Source organism: Microcaecilia unicolor, chromosome 6 (assembly GCF_901765095.1).
Source record: "Microcaecilia unicolor chromosome 6, aMicUni1.1, whole genome shotgun sequence".
Taxonomy (NCBI): Eukaryota; Metazoa; Chordata; class Amphibia; order Gymnophiona; family Siphonopidae; genus Microcaecilia; species Microcaecilia unicolor.
Genome location: NC_044036.1, coordinates 294,744,366 through 294,764,524, shown reverse-complemented (window position 1 = coordinate 294,764,524; position 20,159 = coordinate 294,744,366). Strand labels below are relative to the sequence as shown.

At 46.4% G+C, this 20,159-nt stretch overlaps 1 protein-coding gene across 4 annotated transcripts in view; it reads left to right on the top strand.

The window, feature by feature from the left end:
* SPTAN1 (spectrin alpha, non-erythrocytic 1) overlaps window positions 1-18,503 on the top strand; it is a 174,162-nt gene extending 155,659 nt beyond the window's left edge. For all 4 annotated transcript variants that reach the window (XM_030207917.1, XM_030207919.1, XM_030207918.1 and 1 more), the window contains 8 exons: window positions 137-249; window positions 556-573; window positions 1,949-2,003; window positions 2,289-2,485; window positions 3,563-3,616; window positions 3,784-3,930; window positions 4,072-4,219; window positions 18,238-18,503. In XM_030207917.1, coding sequence (XP_030063777.1) covers window positions 137-249; window positions 556-573; window positions 1,949-2,003; window positions 2,289-2,485; window positions 3,563-3,616; window positions 3,784-3,930; window positions 4,072-4,219; window positions 18,238-18,363 — 858 coding nt within the window. In that variant the 3' untranslated portion in view covers window positions 18,364-18,503. The remainder of the gene's footprint in view (window positions 1-136; window positions 250-555; window positions 574-1,948; window positions 2,004-2,288; window positions 2,486-3,562; window positions 3,617-3,783; window positions 3,931-4,071; window positions 4,220-18,237) is intronic.
* Window positions 18,504-20,159: the final 1,656 nt, after the last annotated feature.

Genomic DNA, 20,159 nt, shown 5'->3' with positions numbered 1-20,159 from the left:
TGGATGGACCATGCAGGTCTTCATCTGCTGACATTTACTGTGTTACTATGTTACAGTAGGTCTAGCCATTTCCGACCCTGTGAATGCTGGATGTAGGTCAGCCTTAGTAAAGTGTAAATTCTGTCTGCTTACTCAGGAACGCGAGTTGGAACTGCAGAAGGAGCAACGAAGACAAGAGGAAAATGACAAGTTACGCCAAGAGTTTGCACAGCATGCCAATGCATTCCACCAGTGGATACAGGAAACCAGGTATAAATCCAGACAACCTTAGCAAGAGTCCCTGTAGCAGTTCCCCTCTGAAGAAGAGGTGGCTTCTTCTTGGTCACTTCCTTATGATTTCTGTAGTGCTGACCTATCTCAGCAAAATGTTTAGCAGTATTTTGACTCCTGAGATATTAACATGAGCACTAGGTGTGGGGGAAGATGGCACCTATGCCTTCCACAGTTGCAAGAGCAATGTTTCTTCCCTCCTTGTGCCAGAATGCAAGTGGTTTTACTAATTTTCATTTTTTTTTTCTTTCTTCTCTTGATGCTGCCTGCTGGGATTTTGGACAGAACATATCTTCTAGATGGGTAAGTTTTACTTTTAGTTCCTTTGGGCTAAATATGGTTTCTGACCTGCTTGGGCTATGATCTTTGGTCTGCCATAGATTTCCCTATGACTCACGGTGGTGGGGGTTGCCCCATGGTGCCATGTGTCTGGTTTCCTTGCTTGGTGGGTTCTCCTGGTAAATCAGATTTATCATATTTGTAACTCAGCTCCTTTTATGGCTGTACAGCTCAAGAGGAGATTTGCACGGATCACATTGCACTGTACGTGTTCTCTCCTTGCTGTGACACTGCCTCTCTATTTCCACTTTAACTAAATCATTGGTTTGAGTATGGCTCCTGAAGTATTTTCAAAGGGAAGCACTGTCTCGGACTGTTTCAAAAGTGCCGATGACAACATTGCCAGGCTGCCTTGGTATTTGAGGAGAATTTTCATAGAAGCTTTCAGCATTATGAAATAGCTAGGGAGGGAGAGGGGTTATGTGGTGGCTTGGTATTCAGTGTGATCTCTTTTTCTGCATAGCATAGCCTATCGTCGTGTCATTCGAGTCTATCAGTATGAAGTTGGGGATGATCTGTCTGGAAGGTTTTTCTTTATATTCTTTCTCCTCTTGCCTCACTATAATACTGTCTCCCTGACTAACCTTCACTGCTGAAAGCTGGAGAGAGGATGAGCGTGTAGTTCTCCTTTCTTCTATGTTGCTTTAAGGGCCTGGCATGTCTTTGTGCGTCTTGATTTGAACTGATAAGTGTGATTGCAGTGGATTGCACATTAGTGTGTGAGCTTTTTTTAGAGAGATAGTCATAAGCATGAATCTGTCACACAAGTAGGTGGGGTGTGGAATGACTAAAACATTCTGGAGGCTCTATATATGACATTGTAACACACCAAAAGCACATTAGAAGTTAGAAGCTTGAGTAGATGAATGCTCTGCATGAGACCAAAAGCCATTGCCTCAGCATGCCCTGTATTAGGGCCTTGTTCTTCATGTATAGATATCCCATCAGGAATATGTTGCAGAGGGTGAAGATGGCAATGTAGGTACTAAATAGGAAGACCATAGCAAAGGTATGGGAAAGATAAACTTGTTACAATGGAAACTGGGAAAGTCATGCGCTCGTTTGTTTTCTTTTCCCAAGTGTTTCCACTTTCTAGAACGCCTTCAGTTGTATTCTAATTGGTTTTAGGAAAGCATTGAGAGCAAGTGCACTCGGCTGTTATTTGCTGCTTTTCTATGGGGCAAAAAAGAATTTAACTGGAGTAATGCAGATTTTACATCTCCTGACTTTTTGTAGTTGGTTCTGTTGCCTAAAGATCCAAAACTTTTGATGAAAAGAGAAGTCTGCCATTGCTTTCCTGTTTTGTTGTGTTCTTCCCTCACTGAAATTCTGTGTTTAGGTCTTGCATGGTTGAAGAATCTGGAACCCTGGAATCGCAGCTGGAAGCTACTAAAGTAAGCGCTGCCAAGAATGTTCTTTCTAGGCTAATTTAACATAAGTTTCTGAGCACACCCTAAACGTACTGTCATATGTCAGTTCTCAGGTCATTTTGCCTGTCATGCTTCTTGTATCTATTTTTAGAATGGCAGAAGAGATCTGTAAATGTTTGACTTTGCAGGAAATTTCCCTTGTCACTAGTAAGGCATTTCTGGGAATATACTTCATATTAAGAATGTACTTTTCACTTCATTAAAAGTGGAGTAATTTCTATGTAATATTGCTTACACTTTTCCAAACAGCGTAAGCATCAGGAAATAAGAGCAATGAGAAGTCAACTGAAAAAGATTGAGGATCTGGGAGCTGCTATGGAGGAGGCTCTGATCCTGGATAATAAATACACAGAACACAGCACAGTGGGGTTGGCTCAACAATGGGACCAACTTGATCAATTGGGAATGAGGATGCAGCATAACTTGGAGCAACAAATCCAAGCCAGGTAATGGAGCATAGCAATATACTTCAATGATAAATGACCACCTTGGCTATTAGACCCATAGCAGTGTCCTAGGAAAACTTATTTCAGTGTAGTATTCCATATTTTGAAGTACAGAGCAAAGTGGTTTACATAGTTCAAAGTGGATACAAATAGTGAATACAATGATGCACAAAAATCCCCCAAATTAAACAGAACCCTAAGGATACGTTTACATAGCTTACAGTTTCTTAATATGTTACAAGAATAGTTACAATATTAAATTTAGAAATAAAATGAGACATGCAGGAGGAAACAACAGCAGCCTGACCTGACCATCACCCAACTGAATTCAAGGCTGAATCTAATTCAATAAAGCTTAGGCTAGAAAATTTCATAGGGAGCTGGGCAAGAGCAAGTGGAACATGTACTATTAAGCCTAACCAGGGATGTAGATGGGACCATTGTGATTCTGATAAAGTAGAACATGAAGGACAAAGGGTAGCAAATAACTTGACAAATACAGATGGTACTTACATCCCTCTGAAAACTACATGAGCTTTTATTGTTTGTTGCAGATATTTGGGGGGAGGAGAGACATGATGGTGTCCCCCTCTCTGCTTCTCCCAGCACCAGTGTTCACCCTTATCATACCCGCCCTTCTAATATTGTTTCTTCTTCCCTGCCTTTATGCAACATCAGTTACCTCTTGGGACTACTATTTTACAGGGGGGGGGGGGAGGCAAAATGATAGAACAGTGGGAGTAGATAAAGAGCTCCTGCTATATGTTTTGGCATGAAGGTGCAGTAAAAGTGCTCCTACATCTGCTGCTATTACTTCCCAGGGGAGCAAGGATAGTGACCTTCAGGTTGGAGGATCTTTATTCCTGCTCTAGCGGGTGTCCAAAAGGTTAAAATATCTGTTTTTGCATTAAAGCCGCATTGCTTTCCAATGTCGTATTTCAGTCAGCTGCTTAACTTCCTTTCACAATTCATCAAGCAAAGGACAAGAACCATTATAAAGTTGACCTAAGAAGCAAATCTATCCTTGTCACTATACACAGTATAGGATTAGTTTGTTAAAGAACTTCTCTTTTGCAGAAACACCACAGGTGTCACAGAAGAGGCCCTAAAGGAGTTCAGCATGATGTTCAAGTGAGTGTCCATTGCCTTTAGGCATGAGAATTGGGTTGATCTCTATCCTAACAAACCAAAACCCCACAGCACATTGTGCTCAGTTGCCACTTGAACTTGTGTGGTCCTGTGCTGTGTGCGCACGTATGTCCATCTATATTAACAATCTCATGACCTTTATTTTCCAGGCATTTTGACAAGGATAAGTCGGGTCGTCTGAATCATCAAGAGTTCAAATCCTGTCTCCGTTCCCTGGGTTATGATTTACCAATGGTGGAAGAAGGAGAGCCAGATCCAGAGTTTGAAGCAATACTTGATGCTGTGGATCCTAATAGGTACTTATGTTTTTGGCCTGGTTGTGACCCAGGTTTATGTGAATGGAATGGAAAAGGTGATCTGCAAATTGGAGGGAGAAATTGAGCTTATCGGAGGGAGAAATTGAGCTTTTTGTTTTTGTTTTTTTTTGGCCATGGCAGAGATGGTCACGTGTCACTACAGGAATACATGGCATTCATGATCAGCAGAGAAACGGAGAATGTGAAATCGAGTGAGGAAATCGAAAGTGCATTCCGAGCCCTCAGCTCTGAAGGAAAAGCGTATGTGACAAAAGAAGAGCTTTACCAGGTGAGCAATTTCTTGCAGAACTTGGATATTGTCACTACAGTGATATTTACAAACATCTTTTAAAAAAAACAAACATAGACACTTTTCCTCTGTCTAGGATCACCCCTCTTGGCATGACCATTTTCCAGTATGTGGAAAAATTTGTCTTGATGATTTTCTTTCCTTTAGTCCCAGTAAATAAGCCCACAACTTGTGGATTCATTGTTTAGCAGATGGAGGCAGAGAAGGTAAAATTATGTATAATCATACCTGATAATTTTCTTTCCATTAATCATAGCTGATCAATCCATAGACTGGTGGGTTGTGTCCATCTACCAGCAGGTGGAGATAGAGAGCAAACTTTTGCCTCCCTATATGTGGTCATGTGCTGCCGGAAACTCCTCAGTATGTCGATATCAAAGCTCCATCCGCAGGACTCAGCACTTAGAGAATTACACCCACGAAGGGACACTCTGCCCAGCTCACCACCGCCGAAACGGGGGAGGGGAATTAACCCAGCTCATCCCCACACAAGTGGGGGAGGGGAATCCGTCCAGCTCATCCCCGCGGAGTGGGGGAGGGACACCACACCCGCCGATGCGGGGGGGATCTGGCTTATCCTGCAACCGCAACCGCGGGAGGAGCTGACTGACCCTAACACCGCCGAAGCGGGAGGGGTACAAAGCTGCCCTACAGCCGCACGAAGCGGGAGGGAGTGCCGGCAGAATTTATGTCTCAATCCAGCCCCGTAAAACGGAGGGGAGAGGAATGCAGCAGCTCACTGTAACACAAACTCGTCTCAACTCTTGAAGAATCCAAGTGAAAGAAGAACTTGAACACGAAGTCCTCCTGAAGTAACTGAAGGCTAAACTTGAACCTAAAATTCAACCAGAATATAAACAGTACAGATATCTGGGAGGGGCTATGGATTGATCAGCTATGATTAATGGAAAGAAAATTATCAGGTATGATTATACATAATTTTACCTTCCATATCATCAAGCTGATCAATCCATAGACTGGTGGGATGTACCGAAGCAGTACTCACCCAGGGCGGGACATAGAAATCCCTGACCTCAACACTGAAGCTCCAAACCGGGCCTCCGCCCGTGCAGCCACAGTCAAACGGTAATGCTTGGAGAATGTATGAGCCGAAGCCCCCGTTGCCGCCTTGCATACCTCTTCCAAGGAGACGGATCCGGCCTCTGCCATCGAGGCCGCCTGAGCTCTCGTGGAGTGAGCCTTCAGCTGGATAGGCGGCACCTTCCCCGCGGCCACATAAGCCGCTGCAATGGCTTCCTTGACCCATCTTGCCACTGTAGGCTTAGCAGCCTGCAGACCCTTACGAGGACCTGCAAACAGGACAAACAGATGATCCGATTTCCGGAAATCATTGGTCACTTCCAAGTATCTGATGATGACTCGTCTCACATCCAGATATTCAAGAGCGGAGTACTCCTCTGGGTAGTCCTCCCTACGAAAGGAAGGGAGACAGAGCTGCTGATTCACATGGAAGCGAGAAACAATCTTGGGCAGGAAGGAAGGCACTGTGCGAATAGTCCACTCCTGCCTCAGTGAACTGCAGAAAAGGCTCTCGACATGAGAGCGCCTGGAGCTCGGAAACTCTTCTGGCTGAAGTGATAGCCACCAAAAGACTGCTTTCAACGTCAGTCTTTCAGAGATGCCCTCGACAATGGTTCAAAAGGCGCTTCTGCAATGCTCTTAGCACCAGTTGAGATTCCACGCAGGCACCACTGAGTGCAGAGGAGGGCGCAGGCGATTAACTCCCTTGAGAAAGCGCACCACATCTGGCTGCGAAGCCAGGGAAGCACCCTTCAGGCGGCCCCTGAAGCAAGCCAGAGCCGCTACCTGGACTTTAAGGGAACTGAGCGACAGGCCTTTCTCCAGACCTTCTTGCAGGAACGCCAACACTGAAGAAATTGGAGCAGTGAAGAGGAGAAAGTGAGCCTGCTTCACACCATGCGCAAAGATACGCCAAACCCTGGCGTAAGCAGTAGAAGTAGAGCGCTTCCTCGCTCTCAGCATAGTGGCGATGACCTTGTCTGAGAAGCCCTTCTTCCTCAGACGCTGCCGCTCAATAGCCAGGCCGTAAGACCAAAGGGAGAGGGATCCTCCATCACCACGGGACCCTGATGTAACAGGCCCTGCTCCACTGACAGCCGCAGAGGATCGTCGACTGAGAGCCTGATCAAGTCCGCATACCAGGGACGTCTGGGCCCATCCGGACCCACCAGGATTACCCTGCCGGGATGCTTTGCCACCCGGTCTAGCACCCTGCCCAACATGGCCAGGGCGGGAACACATAGAGGAGCTCTTGTGTCGGCCACTGTTGGAGAAGAGCATCTACTCCCAGGGATCGAGGGTCCCGTCCTCTGCTGAAAAAGCGCGGCACTTGGCAATTGGCCGATGACGCCATCAGATCTAGGCTCGCTGGCCCCAGCGCTTCGTGATGTCCAAGAACGCCTGAGCAGATAGTTGCCACTCTCCGGGCTCCAAGGTATGGCGACTGAGAAAGTCCGCCTTGACATTCATGACTCCGGCAATGTGGGCCGCTGAAAGCTGCTCCACGTTCGCTTCCGCCCACTGGCAAAGACTCATAGCCTCCTTGGCTAGAGGGGCGCTCTTGGTACCTCCCTGGCGGTTGATATAGGCCACAGCCGTGGCATTGTCCGACAGGACCCGTACAGGCTACCACAACCAGTACCGGGATGAACTCCAATAACACCAACCGAATGGCTCTGAGTTCCAGGAGGTTGATAGACCACTTGCCTCTGCAGGAGACTAGAGCCCCTGCTGCTGTCCTTCCCAAGCAGTGGGCTCCCCAGCCCATCAAAGAGGCGTCTGTCGTGACGACAATCCACTCCGGGGTCACCAAGGCAATCCTGCAGACAACTTGTCTGTCTGCGTCCACCAGCTCAGCGCCTTGCGCACTGCTGGGTCCCACGGGAAGGCGCACAGCATAATCCTCCGACATCGGAGTCCAGCGCAGCAGCAGAGATAGCTGTAGTGGTCTCATATGAGCCCTGGCCCAGGGCACTACTTCCATCGTGGCCGACATAGAGCCCAACAGCTGCACTTAGTCCCAAGCCCGATAGGAGAGGCTACTAGGAACTAGTCCACCTTAGCTGAAGCTTGACAATCCGATTGTCTGGCAGGAACACTCTGCCCACTTGGGTGTCGAATCGAACTCCCAGATACTCCAGGGACTGAGTCGGGCGCAGCTGGCTCTTCTTCCAGTTGATGATCCATCCCAGGGAGCTCACAAGAGCACTACCCGGGTCCATAGCTTGGCCGCACTCTGCATAGAGGGGGCTCGGATCAACCAGTCGTCCAGATAAGGATGGACTTGTACTCCTTCCTTTAGCAGGAAGGCCGCTATGACCCCCATTACTTTGGAAAAGGTCCGCGGAGCAGTAGCCAACCCGAAAGGGAGGGCTCTGAACTGGAAGTGTCGTCTCAGGACTGTAAACGCAGAAGCGTTGGAGAGAGGCCAGATGGGAATATGCAGGTACGCTTCCTTGATGTCCAAGGAAGCCAAGAACTCTCCTGCCTTCACTGCCGCTATAACAGAGCGGAGAGTCTCCATGCGAAAGTGCCTCACTTTCCAGGCCCGATTGACCCCTTTGAGGTCGAGGATAGGCCGGACAGAACCTCCTTTCTTTGGAACCACAAAGTAAATGGAGTAACGTCCCTTGCCAATCTGATTTTTTGGCACCGGAACGACCGCACCCAGGCGGATCAGGTTGTCCAAGGTCTGCTGCACTGCCACAGCTTGACCGGAGACTTGCAGGGAGAGAGTACAAACCCGTCTCTTAAGGGTTGGCAGAACTCTAGCTTGTAGCCGTCTCTGATGACTTCCAGCACCCACGCGTCTGAAGTTATAGTGGTCCACTCGCCCAGAAACGAGGACAGCCGTCCTCCAATCTGCACTGGGGCGTGGACCAAGGCCCCGTCATTGGGTACGAGACCCTGGGGGAGGACCGGAGGGAGCACCTCCGGGACGGCGGTCTCTGCGAAAGGAATGCTGCTTGGGGGAGAAATTCCTCTTGAAGGAAGAGGGGGCAGAGGAACCCGACTTGCCCGGTTCGGTACCGACGGGCTTCCAGCAACCGTCCTCTGGAGGTACCGGACGAGTACTAGCCGAGCCCTGACCTCTGGTAATTTCTTGCCCTTAGACGTGCCGTTTTTTGATCGGTCCACGATTTTGTCCCAGCTCGACCCCAAAGAGCAGCTGGCCTTTAAAAGGCAATCCTAGCCAGGCGGGATTTAGAGGCGTGGTCAGCAGACAATGTTTCAGGCCAAAGCCACCGCCGCGCAGAGACTGTCTGAGCCATGCCTTAGCTGAGGCTCTCAGACATCATACAGCAAGGCTGCCAAATAGGCTAACCCGATTTCCAGGGCCGCCAATCAGCCCTCAAGGAAAGATCCGAGGGGGAAGCCCGCTGCACCATAGTCAGGCACGCCCTGGCCACATAGGAGCCGCAAACTGAGGCCTGCAAACTTAAAGCAGCTGCCTCAAAGGACGACCTTAAGGCCGCCTCCAATCCTCTGTCTTGGGCGTCCTTTAGGGCCGTGCCACCTTCCACCGGCAACGCCATTTTCTTAGTCACCGCAGTGATTAAGAATCCACGGTAGGCCACAGATAGGCCTCACGTTCACTCACAGCCAAAGGATAGAGGCGGGACATAGCCCTAGCCACTTTAAGGCTCGTTTCCGGGACATCCCATTGAGCCGCAATTAAGGTGTGCATGGCATCATGCACGTGGAAGGTTCTAGGCGGGCGCGTTCGTCCCAGCATAATGGCAGAGCCAACAGGGGCTGAGGGAGAGACGTCCTCCGGAGAGGAATCTTCAAGTGTCCATGGCCTGTACAACAGGTTGGGCAAATCCTCTGGGCTAAAAAGCCGCGCTGCAGAGGGGTCATCCGCTCCATCCGAGCGGGGATCTATCTCCTCCAAGGAATCTGCAAAGGACCGTTGGGAGACCTCAGACACGCTGCCCTCATCTACATCGGAGGAGACAAAGTCCTCCAAGGCCTGGAAATCAACCCGAGGGCGTTTACCTCTGGGAACCTCAACCTCTTTATCAGAAGAGGGAGCAGGGGCAGCGTTTTGCATGAGGAAAGCCTGATGCAGCAGCAAAACAAACTCGGGGGAGAAACCCCCCCGACTGTGCACTTCCGCAGCCTGGGCAACAGCCCTAGACGCACTCTCAACCGGCGCTCGCAATAGCGGGGGAGAGACATGCTGCGCATCCAAAATGGCGTCCGGCGCGAAACTCCGCGAAGGAGCCGCGCGGGAAGAACGGCGCTTAACTTTAGCCGCTTTGTGCCGTCGCCCAAATTAAGGGCGTTCATGGCATTAATGTCTCCAACCTCAAGGGCGGCCCACGAAGAAGCCGTCCGAGCCGCGTGGCCGGCCAAGATGGCGGAGGCGAGGAGCGGGGGATGGGCGTTTATGGCGGGAAAAAACCGCCACGCCGGAGGAACGACCGGGACATTCATCGGTCACTAAACTGTCACCCTCAAGGGCGAATCAGGTTGTAAAACCCCCGCACCCCTCTAGAAGCGCTCCAGCGATCCGGGGAGCGACCCTTTGCGCCCTCGCCCTCCGACGCCATATGCCACGAGGAGAAGAATCGGGGAACCCCCTGCCCGCTATAAAAAGGTAAAATTACCTGCTTGCCGCTCCGAGCTGTAACGAACTGGTGTCCCAGTGAGTAGCTGCAATGAACGTTTAAGAAACGTCGAATTAAACGCCTTTAAAGACGTTTAAAAATTTTTTTTTTTTTAAACGGAGCCAGCGGGAGGGGGGAGAAATGGAGGGACCTGGCACCACCAGGTTTGCACTTGCTCAAAAGAGCCCTCAACCCCAGGCCTCAACAAAACCTAAGGATTAGGCTTGGAGGCCTAGCCAGAGCTGCTGCTGTGTGTGACCACCACCTGCTGAGATAGAGAACATACTGAGGAGTTTCCGGCAGCACATGACCACATATAGGGAGGCAAAAGTTTGCTCTCTATCTCCACCTGCTGGTAGATGGACACAACCCACCAGTCTATGGATTGATCAGCTTGATGATATGGAAAGCAGTTCTTGGTGATTTGCCCCTCAAGTGTATCATGCAGCCCTAGAATCCTCAGTATTTCGAATGACAAAGCAGATAGAGATAGATGTGTGTGTATATGTATATATGTGTGTATATATATATGTGTGTATATATATATATATATATATATACACACACACAGCGTACAACGCATGTGCTAGCAACATGTCTTATCTAAGAAAGAAGGCAGTGAGAATACCAATTTATTCAATAAGGGCCCATCATAAGCTGAAGCTACAGAAGCTAACTGCCATACAGATGAGGGTATTGAACACAAAGTGAAATAGAATTCATCACGTAATGTGGTGACTACTGAGTAAAAAGCCAACAAAAACTTGAGACCGTTTCCATGCAAAAAATGTGAAACGTTATCAGGTCTTTATCTGCTGTCATTTACTATGTTACTTTCCTCTCTTTGGAGTTTGTGTATGTAATATATGTATATCTGATTGGGTGGAGGGAGGGTAGGTATTTGGGTTGGGGACAGTTTGTTTTCTACTGTTGCTTTTGGATTTCCTTGCTTTAAGTGTTCAATATATATGTTTAAATCATTTTTATTAAATTATATATCTGAAAGAGGCAGAGAAATTTCTCACATTTATCTGGGAAAAATGTGCTTCTGGCATCCAAATAAATAAATGTGTCCAACAAGGTGTATGCAGAAAGAACCTAATGCAGTGGTACCCAAACCTGGTCCTGGAGGCACCCCAGCCAGTCAGGTTTTCAGTATATCAACAATGAATATTCATGAGATTTGCATGCTCTAATTAAAAACAAGGCTGCTATACATTTTTGAGATTCAAAAACGCACAATATAACAACAAAGGAGCTGCTGCATGGACAAGATTGTTGAGATAAGTGATAAACTTATTATGCAATTTCCTAAGGGACTGTTATGGTGTGGTACTGTTCAGTGCTCAAAAACTTATAGGAGTGACTCCTTTGTCAATGTTTGAAATCGTAAAGGAAGCTGCCACATTTTTGGGACTCGAATATGTATGTGATGATATAACAACAAAAGAGTGATTGCTCGGATAAGATTGTTGAGATCAGTGATAAGCTCATTAAGCAATTTTTTTACGAGTTGGCTCGATTGTGAATCCTTGAATGTGGAGTGGGAGTGAGTTCTAAGTAAACCTCAGGGAAATACATGTATATGTGGAATTTGATACAATAAAATGTATGTGGAAATAATAAAAAAAAAAACATCTGGAGTACCTTAGACAGTTAATTTAATGCCAATAAGTGTAGAGTGTTTGCACTTGGGGGTGCAGAAACCCAAAAGAGAGATCGGGTAGGAGGGGAGAGATTAGTAAGCTCAGTTCAGGAGAGAGACCTTGGGGTGTTGGTGTCTGAGAATCTAAAGGTGAAGAAACAAGGCGACGGCCATGGCCAGAAGGATGCTAAGCTGCATAGAGAGGGGTATAACCAGAAAAAGAAAGGAAGTGTTGATGCCCCTCTATATGTCACTGGTGAGGCCCCACAAGTTTTGGAGGCCATAACTTGCTAAAGAAGTAAAAAGACTGGAAGCGGTGCAAAGAAAAGCTATAAAAATGGTATGGGATTTGCGTTGCGAACTGTATGAGGAGAGACTTGCTGACCTGAACATGTATACCTTGGAGGAAAGGAGAAACGGGTGACATGATAGACGTTCAAATATTTGAAAGGTGTTAATCTGCAAACAAACCTTTTTCGGAGACGGGAAGGCAGTAGAACTAAAGCACATGAATTGAGGTTGAAGGGGGGGCAGACTCAGGAGTAATGTCAGGAAGTATTTTTTCACGGAGAGGGTGGTGGATATGTGGAATGCCCTCCCGCGGGAGGTGGTGGAGATGAAAACGGTAATGGAATTCAAACGTGTGGGAATTCTCTACGGTGAAGCTCCGGGATTCATGACAGATTTGATCGACCTACCAACTAGAAACGCGTCCGAATCAACACAAACGTACCCAAATCTGCACTACCCAAGCTGCAAAGGGCTCAAATACAGGAGAACTGCTTATGGTTAAGCCCAGCAAGTTAAGTTGAATTGGACTAATAATTGTTCTTGACCAAAGAGCAGTGGTTACAATATCATAGTTACAGACTTTGCAATTTTGCACTTTATTTTTTTAGATGAAACACATAAAAATTTGCATAATAAAATCAAGGAAAGAATTTAGTATTTTCCACAACCAGTTTGGTTGGTTGGGGTTTTTTGACCAATGATTATGAAGTGCATATATAGATATGACCAAGATGGTTGGATTGCTTTACACTTGCAACAGCAAGGTATGAGGTCTTTCCCCCTGTTTTCTTTCCTTGCACAGTGTGATTTCAGTGTTAACACATCCATAATTTGCACTCATTTTGTTTTACCATTGAGGTAATTTTTGAGTGGAGTTCCCCTTTGTTTTCCTTTTTATACTTGGATATAAATGTAACAAATAAACACAAAGGAATCCTATTTAGAAGGCATGGATCCACGGAATCTTAGTGGAGATTAGGTGGTGACGCTGGTGGGAAGCAAAGCCGGTGCTGGGCAAACTTCTACGGTCTATGCCCTGATTGTGATTGAATAGATATGGATGGGCTGGAGTGTAAATTTTAAGGGGTTTCAACGTTAACTTCAGAACTAGTACAAGAACAGACTTCTACGTTCTGTGCCCTGAGAATGGCAAGGACAAATCAAACGGGTATAAAATATCACATACCATGTAAAATGAGTTTATCTTGTTGGGCAGACTGGATGTACTGCACAGGTCTTTATCTGCCGTCATTTACTATGTTACTATGTGTTTTGTCTCAATAGTCTTTGAGGTACAACAAAGCGTATAAGGTGAAGACCATATTTCCTTGTGTACTTACAGGACAACTCTATGTAACGTTATAATTTCTTTGGGTGCATTGGGATTGCAACATACCCATACGCCTCACCCTAGGATCATGGTCATCAAGATCTAGGTCTTTGGACATCTTCTGTAGAAATTTACAATAGGAGATATCCTCTGGTAAAGTGAAGTTACTCACCTGTAGCAGGTGTTCTCCGAAGACAGCAGGCCAAGTATACTCACAGCTGGGTGACATCGTCTGACAGGGCCTGGTGCGGACACTGACTAGTAAGATTAATATAGAACTTTCTAGCAGTGTCCCACCACACATGCGCTGGTGCTGCTTACCTGACCTCTGGTCCCTCGCTCAAATAAAATAGCTAAAGAATACAATTCCAAGGGGAGGTGTGGAGGTATATGAGAACTGCCTCAGAACACCTGCTACAGGTGAGTAACTGCTTTCTCAGAGGACAAGCAGGCCAGTTGTATTCTCATAGCTGGGCATCCCTAGCTGCCAGGCTTACAAAAAAAAAAAAATGCTAGGATATTAGAGACTTGAAACGCTGAGGTCTGAAAGTCAATTGACCTGAAACTATTTACATACGCTTTATTTCTTTGTTTGTGGCATTCATACCCCGCTCTTTCCCGCTCGATAGCAGGTTCAGTGCGGCTTACAAAGTATGGTACAAAGTATCACAGAAATAACAGTTATTTAGAGTAGGTCAATCGGAAAAGGTGTGGGGGAAAGGATTGAGGTATGGGTAGTGCTAGTGGTATGGATTAGGTTCGAGAATTAAGTTGGGTCGTTTGGGTAGGCTTGTTTGAAGAGGTAAGTTTTCTGCAGCTTTCGGAATGGTAGGTGTTCATTGGTTGTTCGGATGTGTCGAGGTATGGCGTTCCAAAGTTGGCTGCCTAGTAGGTTTTGTATTTGAGGCCTTTGCAATTGGGAAGATGAAGATTGAGATGCTTGAGAAGATTTGGACCAGTTTCTGGCTGGAAGATCGATCAAGTTGGTCATGTAACTTGGAGATTCACCATGGAGGATCTTGTGGATCATTGTGTGGGCTTTGAAGTATATTATTCGTTCCTTGATAGGGAGCCAGTGAAGTTTTTCACGAAGTGGTGGTGCGCTTTCAAATCGTGATTTGCCAAAGATGAGTCTGGCTGCTGTGTTTTGGGCGGTTTGGAGTTTTTTCATGATTTATAAAGGTGCAGCCTGGAACCAAAGAAAACTAAGCCTAGGGAATGGAATTGGATTCTAGACACCAAACAACTTCAGGACTGCCTGCTAGAACCGGCTATCACGCCTGGTATCCTGCTCAAGGCAGCAACAATATGTGAATGTGTGGACCGATGACAACGTTGCAGCTTTTCAAATCTCCTCTATGAAGGCTGACTTCAAGTGGGCTACCACCATAGCCATGGCTTTGACATTGAGCTTTGATATGACCCTCTAGAGTCAGCCCAGCCTGGGCATAAGTAAGGGAGCTACAATCTGCTAGCCAGTTAGAAATTGTGTTTTTGCAAATGGCTACCCCCATCTGGTTTGGGTTAAAAGAAACAGCTGTCTGTGGGCTTTAGGCCGCACCAGCGAGAAGGCTAAGGCTGCCTTGAATCCAAGATATGCAGTACACTGTTGAGCCAGGATGGGTAGAACTCTGACAATACCTTAGGAAGGAACTTAGGCTGCGTGCAGAAAACTAATCTGTTGTGGTGAAACTTAGTGTAAAGTAGGTCAGCAAGTAGGGTCTGAAGCTCACTGACTCTGCAAGCTGAAGTGACAGCCATCAAAAATACAACTTTCCAGGTGAAATACTTCAGATGACGGAAATAAAATGGCTCAAAAGGAGCTTTCATTAGCTCGATGAGGACAAAATTAAGATCCCATGACCCCATTGGAGGTTTGAAAGAGGGCTTTGTCAATAGCAAACCTCTCGTGAAGCACACAACTAGAGGCCATATAGAGATGGGCTTAACTCCTATATGGTGATAGGCACTAATTGCACGTAGATGAACCCTTACAGAGTTGGTTTTCAAACTTGATTCACAAAGATGCAGGAGGTATTTAAGCAGTTTTTGAGAGAAGAGGGAATCTAAGTTCTTGCCCTCATACCAGATAGCAACCATCTCCCCTTAAACGAGTGAGACATTTTTTAGTGGAGTCTTTCCTGGAAGCTAGCAAAATGCGAGATTCACCCTCCGGCAAATCCTCTGACAAATCTAAGGATTCAAATTCTATGCTCTCAACATCTGAGCCATAAGGGCCAGGGATTGGAGGTTCAGAAAATATTCCAATCTCCATGGTTCTTTGGAGGACAACTCAGAAGAGGAAACCAGATCTACCTCAGCCAGTAAGAAACAATTAGGTTCACTGTTCCCTGGCCTTGCTTAAGTTTCAGAATTGCCTCGATCAGCAGCTCTCAACCTGTGGATCATTGAAGGGGGGCAGACTCAAGAAAAATGTCAGGAAGTATTTTTTCATGGAGAGAGTAGTGGATGCTTGGAATGCCCTCCCACGGGAGGTGGTGGAAAAGAAAATGGTAACGGAATTCAAACATGCGTGAGATAAACATAAAGGAATCCTGTTCAGAAGGAATGGATCCTCAGGAGCTTAGCCGAGATTGGGTGGCAGAGCCGGTGGTGGGAGGCGGGGCTGGTGGTTGGGAGGCGGGGATAGTGCTGGGCAGACTTATACGGCCGGTGGTGGGAGGCGGGGATAGTGCTGGGCAGACTTATATGGTCTGTGCCCTGAAGTGGACAGGTACAAATCAAGGTAGGGTATACACAAAAAGTAGCACATATGAGTTTATCTTGTTGGGCAGACTGGATGGACCATGCAGGTCTTTTTCTGCCATCATCTACTATGTTACTATATCATTGGCATTCCTTTCTCTCCCTCTGCCACCACTGCTGGGTTGCTACCTTCCTGTGTTGGTGGCAGCAGCAGCAGGGGGTAAAAGTAATGACAAATGCTGAGTATTCTTCTCTTGCAACACAGTGCTGGAGTTCCTGTGTTGGAAGGGCAGGACTTGTAGAAGTTTACATGAGGGGCGGGACTGGTAGAACTTTCACATCACACGCAGGAAGAAAGATCTGTTTAGCTTGCTATTACTTTTACCACTACTTTTGCTGATGACAAGAGTTTTGGGGGGAAATTAAGAGAAAGATGGGGCAGTGCTGGGTAGGGGAGAGGAAGTGCTGCACGTCAGGGGGTACAGAGAGAACTAGAGAGAAGAGGATGCTTAGCAGGGAACATAAAAAGATTCAGCTTTGGAGGGGACAAGACCAGGAATAGATCAGGGAGGGGGGACTGAGGCCATGGATAGATCTGACAGAGGTAAGTGGGGGGGGGGGGGGATTAAGACAATGGAATGAGCTTTTGTGAATAAAGAGGATGTCTGGGATGTTGAGCCTAAAGAAGGGGAATGATGAAATGAGTCTAGAAAAGAAGAATGTGAAGATATGCCTGAGATGTGTGGTACGAGAGAGGAGGGGAAGGAGTTGGATGAATGGTAGTCTGGCTAAGGCTTATTCAGCTGGAGAGTTGAGGGCAAGAGAGGAGATAAGGAAAAGAAAGTAGTAAAAAAGTTGAGAAACAGAATGGAGGGAAAAAGAAAGGGGAAGGGAGCAGATACCCCAAATGTACTCTATAAAATACACCCAGAATATGCATACACAGATCCCACCTACACATCTGTAAACTTCCTCCAGTCACTCAGAAATTGCATAGTATTCAGTCAGAAATTTCCACCACACCCCATCAAATCTATTCACTTAATCACACACACACCTTTGCATTCATTCAGGTACATGCAGACCCAAACAATGTATTTGTAAACACCCTCTCACATCTCCAACCTATCCTCCACCCATTGTATCCTAACCACTCCCAATGAGAGAATGAGCTTGGAAAGCTTGAGAATGAGAGGATGAAACTGGGGGAGTAAACTTGAGGTGTGTGTGAGGTGTTAAACTGGGGTAAGAGAATGAATGATCAAGGCTGGGGGGTGGGGGGGACAGGTGAGCCTATGGTGGTTTAGAAAGAAACAGGGACAGCCTGGGGGAGGGCAAGAGGGAGAGAGTGGGGAGGTAAGGGAATGAAAAAAAGAAATGGGTATGAGGGGAGAGATACACACCAGACCCAGGTGCTCATTACTCATGCAGTCAAAAGTACTCATGAGTTCAGTGCATAATTTAACAAATATAGGTTTATAGATTTGTATGTTACTAAAGCTTTAACAGACACAAGGAATGTGCTGTTTGAGGAATTGGGTTTATCATCTGGTGTCGTGTGGCTAAAATGGGGTCACATTGGGAGAAAGGTTGGGAAGTGCTGCTCTAGCTAGAGGAAGCTCTCCAGCCTCAACTGGTTTGATTGAAACTGTACCAAGAGGCAGTCCCCACTTAGACTGGGGTTGGAGGGGGGGATCTCTACCATGAAAACTCCTCCAGTGGCAGAGGGAGAAACGAAAGGGACTTCGCACCACTAAGTATTTCCAAAGAAATTGCATCGTTCTATCCAACTAGAAGAATACAAACCAGCAGTAGACTAGGTGAGGGACTGATAAAGGGAATGTGTTAAGGAGCTGCACTGAGACAGAGAATATAGTGAGGATTTCTAGGCTGCACAGTACACTTGAGGGAGAAATCACCGAGAACTATTGTTTTTCTGTCTCCATTTGCTGGTTTGTGGGAATAAGCCACAAGTCCTAGACTGATCTAGGGGACAAAATCATTTTTAGGAAGTTTACAATATTGGTGGTTTCTGGGAAGTGCTTGGTATTCTGGTGGGCTTGCCCTTGAGTGTTTTACATAAAGAAATCTGTTTACATATGTGACTAAAATCAACAGAAACAAAAAGAGGTTTTGATGAATTCTGTTAGAGCAAACAATCTGTAATAACAGTCCAAATCCCATCACCCATCCTTTTATGTGAAAAAAAGGCTCAAGTTTTGCAAACTATTTATGGACCCATGACTTGAAAATTAGCCATTCTCAACATTTTGGATCCACTACTCTAGTCACCTTTTCCCAGAGAAAGTCACATAGATTCATGGGTTTAACTTTGAAAGAGAGAAGTAAATTTTCTATTTTTCTTTTTCAGAACCTGTCTCGGGAGCAAGCTGATTACTGTGTGTCACATATGAAACCCTACATGGACAGCAAAGGCCGAGAGCTGCCCTCTTCCTATGACTACATTGAATTCACACGTTCTCTGTTTGTAAACTGAGTGTTAAAAACCAATAATGCATCTGCCGCTTCTATTTGTGCATGCTTTATCTAGAGTGATTTCAACTCAAAATTTTAACTGGTTTATCTCTCAGAAGCCAGAATGTAATGCTCATCAATAAAATAGTACTTGAAATGGCAGTAATTCTGCTTCTGGACCATGTAGGTCTTTTTCTGCCGTCATCTACTATGTTACTATGTATGTATGTTGTTAGCCAAAAAAAAAAAAAAAACTTCATGTCAGATAATGTGACTCAGGCATTCTAAATCCAGTCCTTGGGACACATCCAGCTAGTCTAATTTTCAGGATACCCACAATGAATATGCATTCCAAACATTTACATGCACTACCCGTATTGTCTGCAGATCTTGTGTATATTCATTATGGGTATTCTGAGAAGTTGAGTGGTTAGGTGTGTTCTGAGAACTGGGTTGAGAAACACAAGCTATATACTGCAGCAGCTTCTCATGTTTGTATACCTCCTTCCCCCACCCCTCGGGTGGTCAAAGGATGTGTCTGCCTCTTACAAGCCACTGAAATGTCACTTGTGGTTTAGGAACAAGTAGTCATATTTCATGATTTAGATGAAAAATTGATACTGGGGAATGGGTGCTTAGAGAGGAGCTTCAGCCATTAGATAAGTGCCTGGCAGAATGCGGCCATGGCCCCCTCACTATATCCCCAGACCCTAGCTGAGTTTTTCCACAAGGTTCAGAAGATAAATCTTGAATTCTCTACCAAACCACCCCCGCCTCTCCTTCCCCTTGTCCGTTCCCCTATTTCCTCAACCCCTCCGTCCTTTTCCTCCTATCCTGAGGTCACTGATGAAGAAACATCACATCTTCTCTCCTCAAAACGAACTACCTGTTCCTCTGATCCCATTCCTACCCACCTTCTTAACACTATCTCTACTACACTCACCCCTTTTATCTGTCATATCCTCAATCTCTCTCTTTCCACTGCGACCGTTCCTGATGCCTTCAAACATGCTGTGGTCTCACCGCTCCTGAAGAAGCCTTCACTTGACCTTACCTGTCCTTCCAACTATCGTCCCGTCTCCCCTTCCTTTCCAAGTTACTTGAACGTGCCGTCCACCGCCGCTGTCTTGACTTTCTCTCATCTCATGCTGTTCTTGACCCCCTCCAATCTGGCTTTTGGCTTCTTCAATCAATTGAAACTGCACTTGCAAAAGTTTCCAACGACCTGTTCCTGGCCAAATCCAAAGGTCTCTATTCTATCCTCATCCTTCTCGATCTATCCGCCGCTTTTGACACTACTGATCACAGCCTACTTCTTGATATGCTGTCTTCATTTGGATTACAGGCCTCTGTTCTTTCCTGGTTCTCCTCCTACCTCTCGCTTCGCACCTTTAGTGTACACTCTGGTAGAGGGATAGACGTGGAGGAGGATCCACCAATCGGTGTACCTCAGGGTTCTGTTCTCGGTCCTCTCCTGTTCTCCATCTACACTTCTTCCCTTGGCTCTCTATCATCCCATTGCTTTCAATACCATCTCTATGCTGATGACTCCCAAATTTACCTCTCTACCCCTGAAATCTCAACCAGCATCCAGACCAAGGTTTCAGCCTATCTGACATCGCTGCCTGGATCTCCCACCGTCATCTAAAACTTAACATGGCCAAAACCGAGCTTGTCATCTTTCCCCCTAAACCTACCTCTCCTCTCCCCCCTTTCTCTATTTCTGTGGATGGCACTCTCATTTTCCCTATCTCTTCAGCTCGGAACCTTGGTGTCATCTTTGACTCCTCTCTCACCTTCTCTGCTCAAATTCAACAG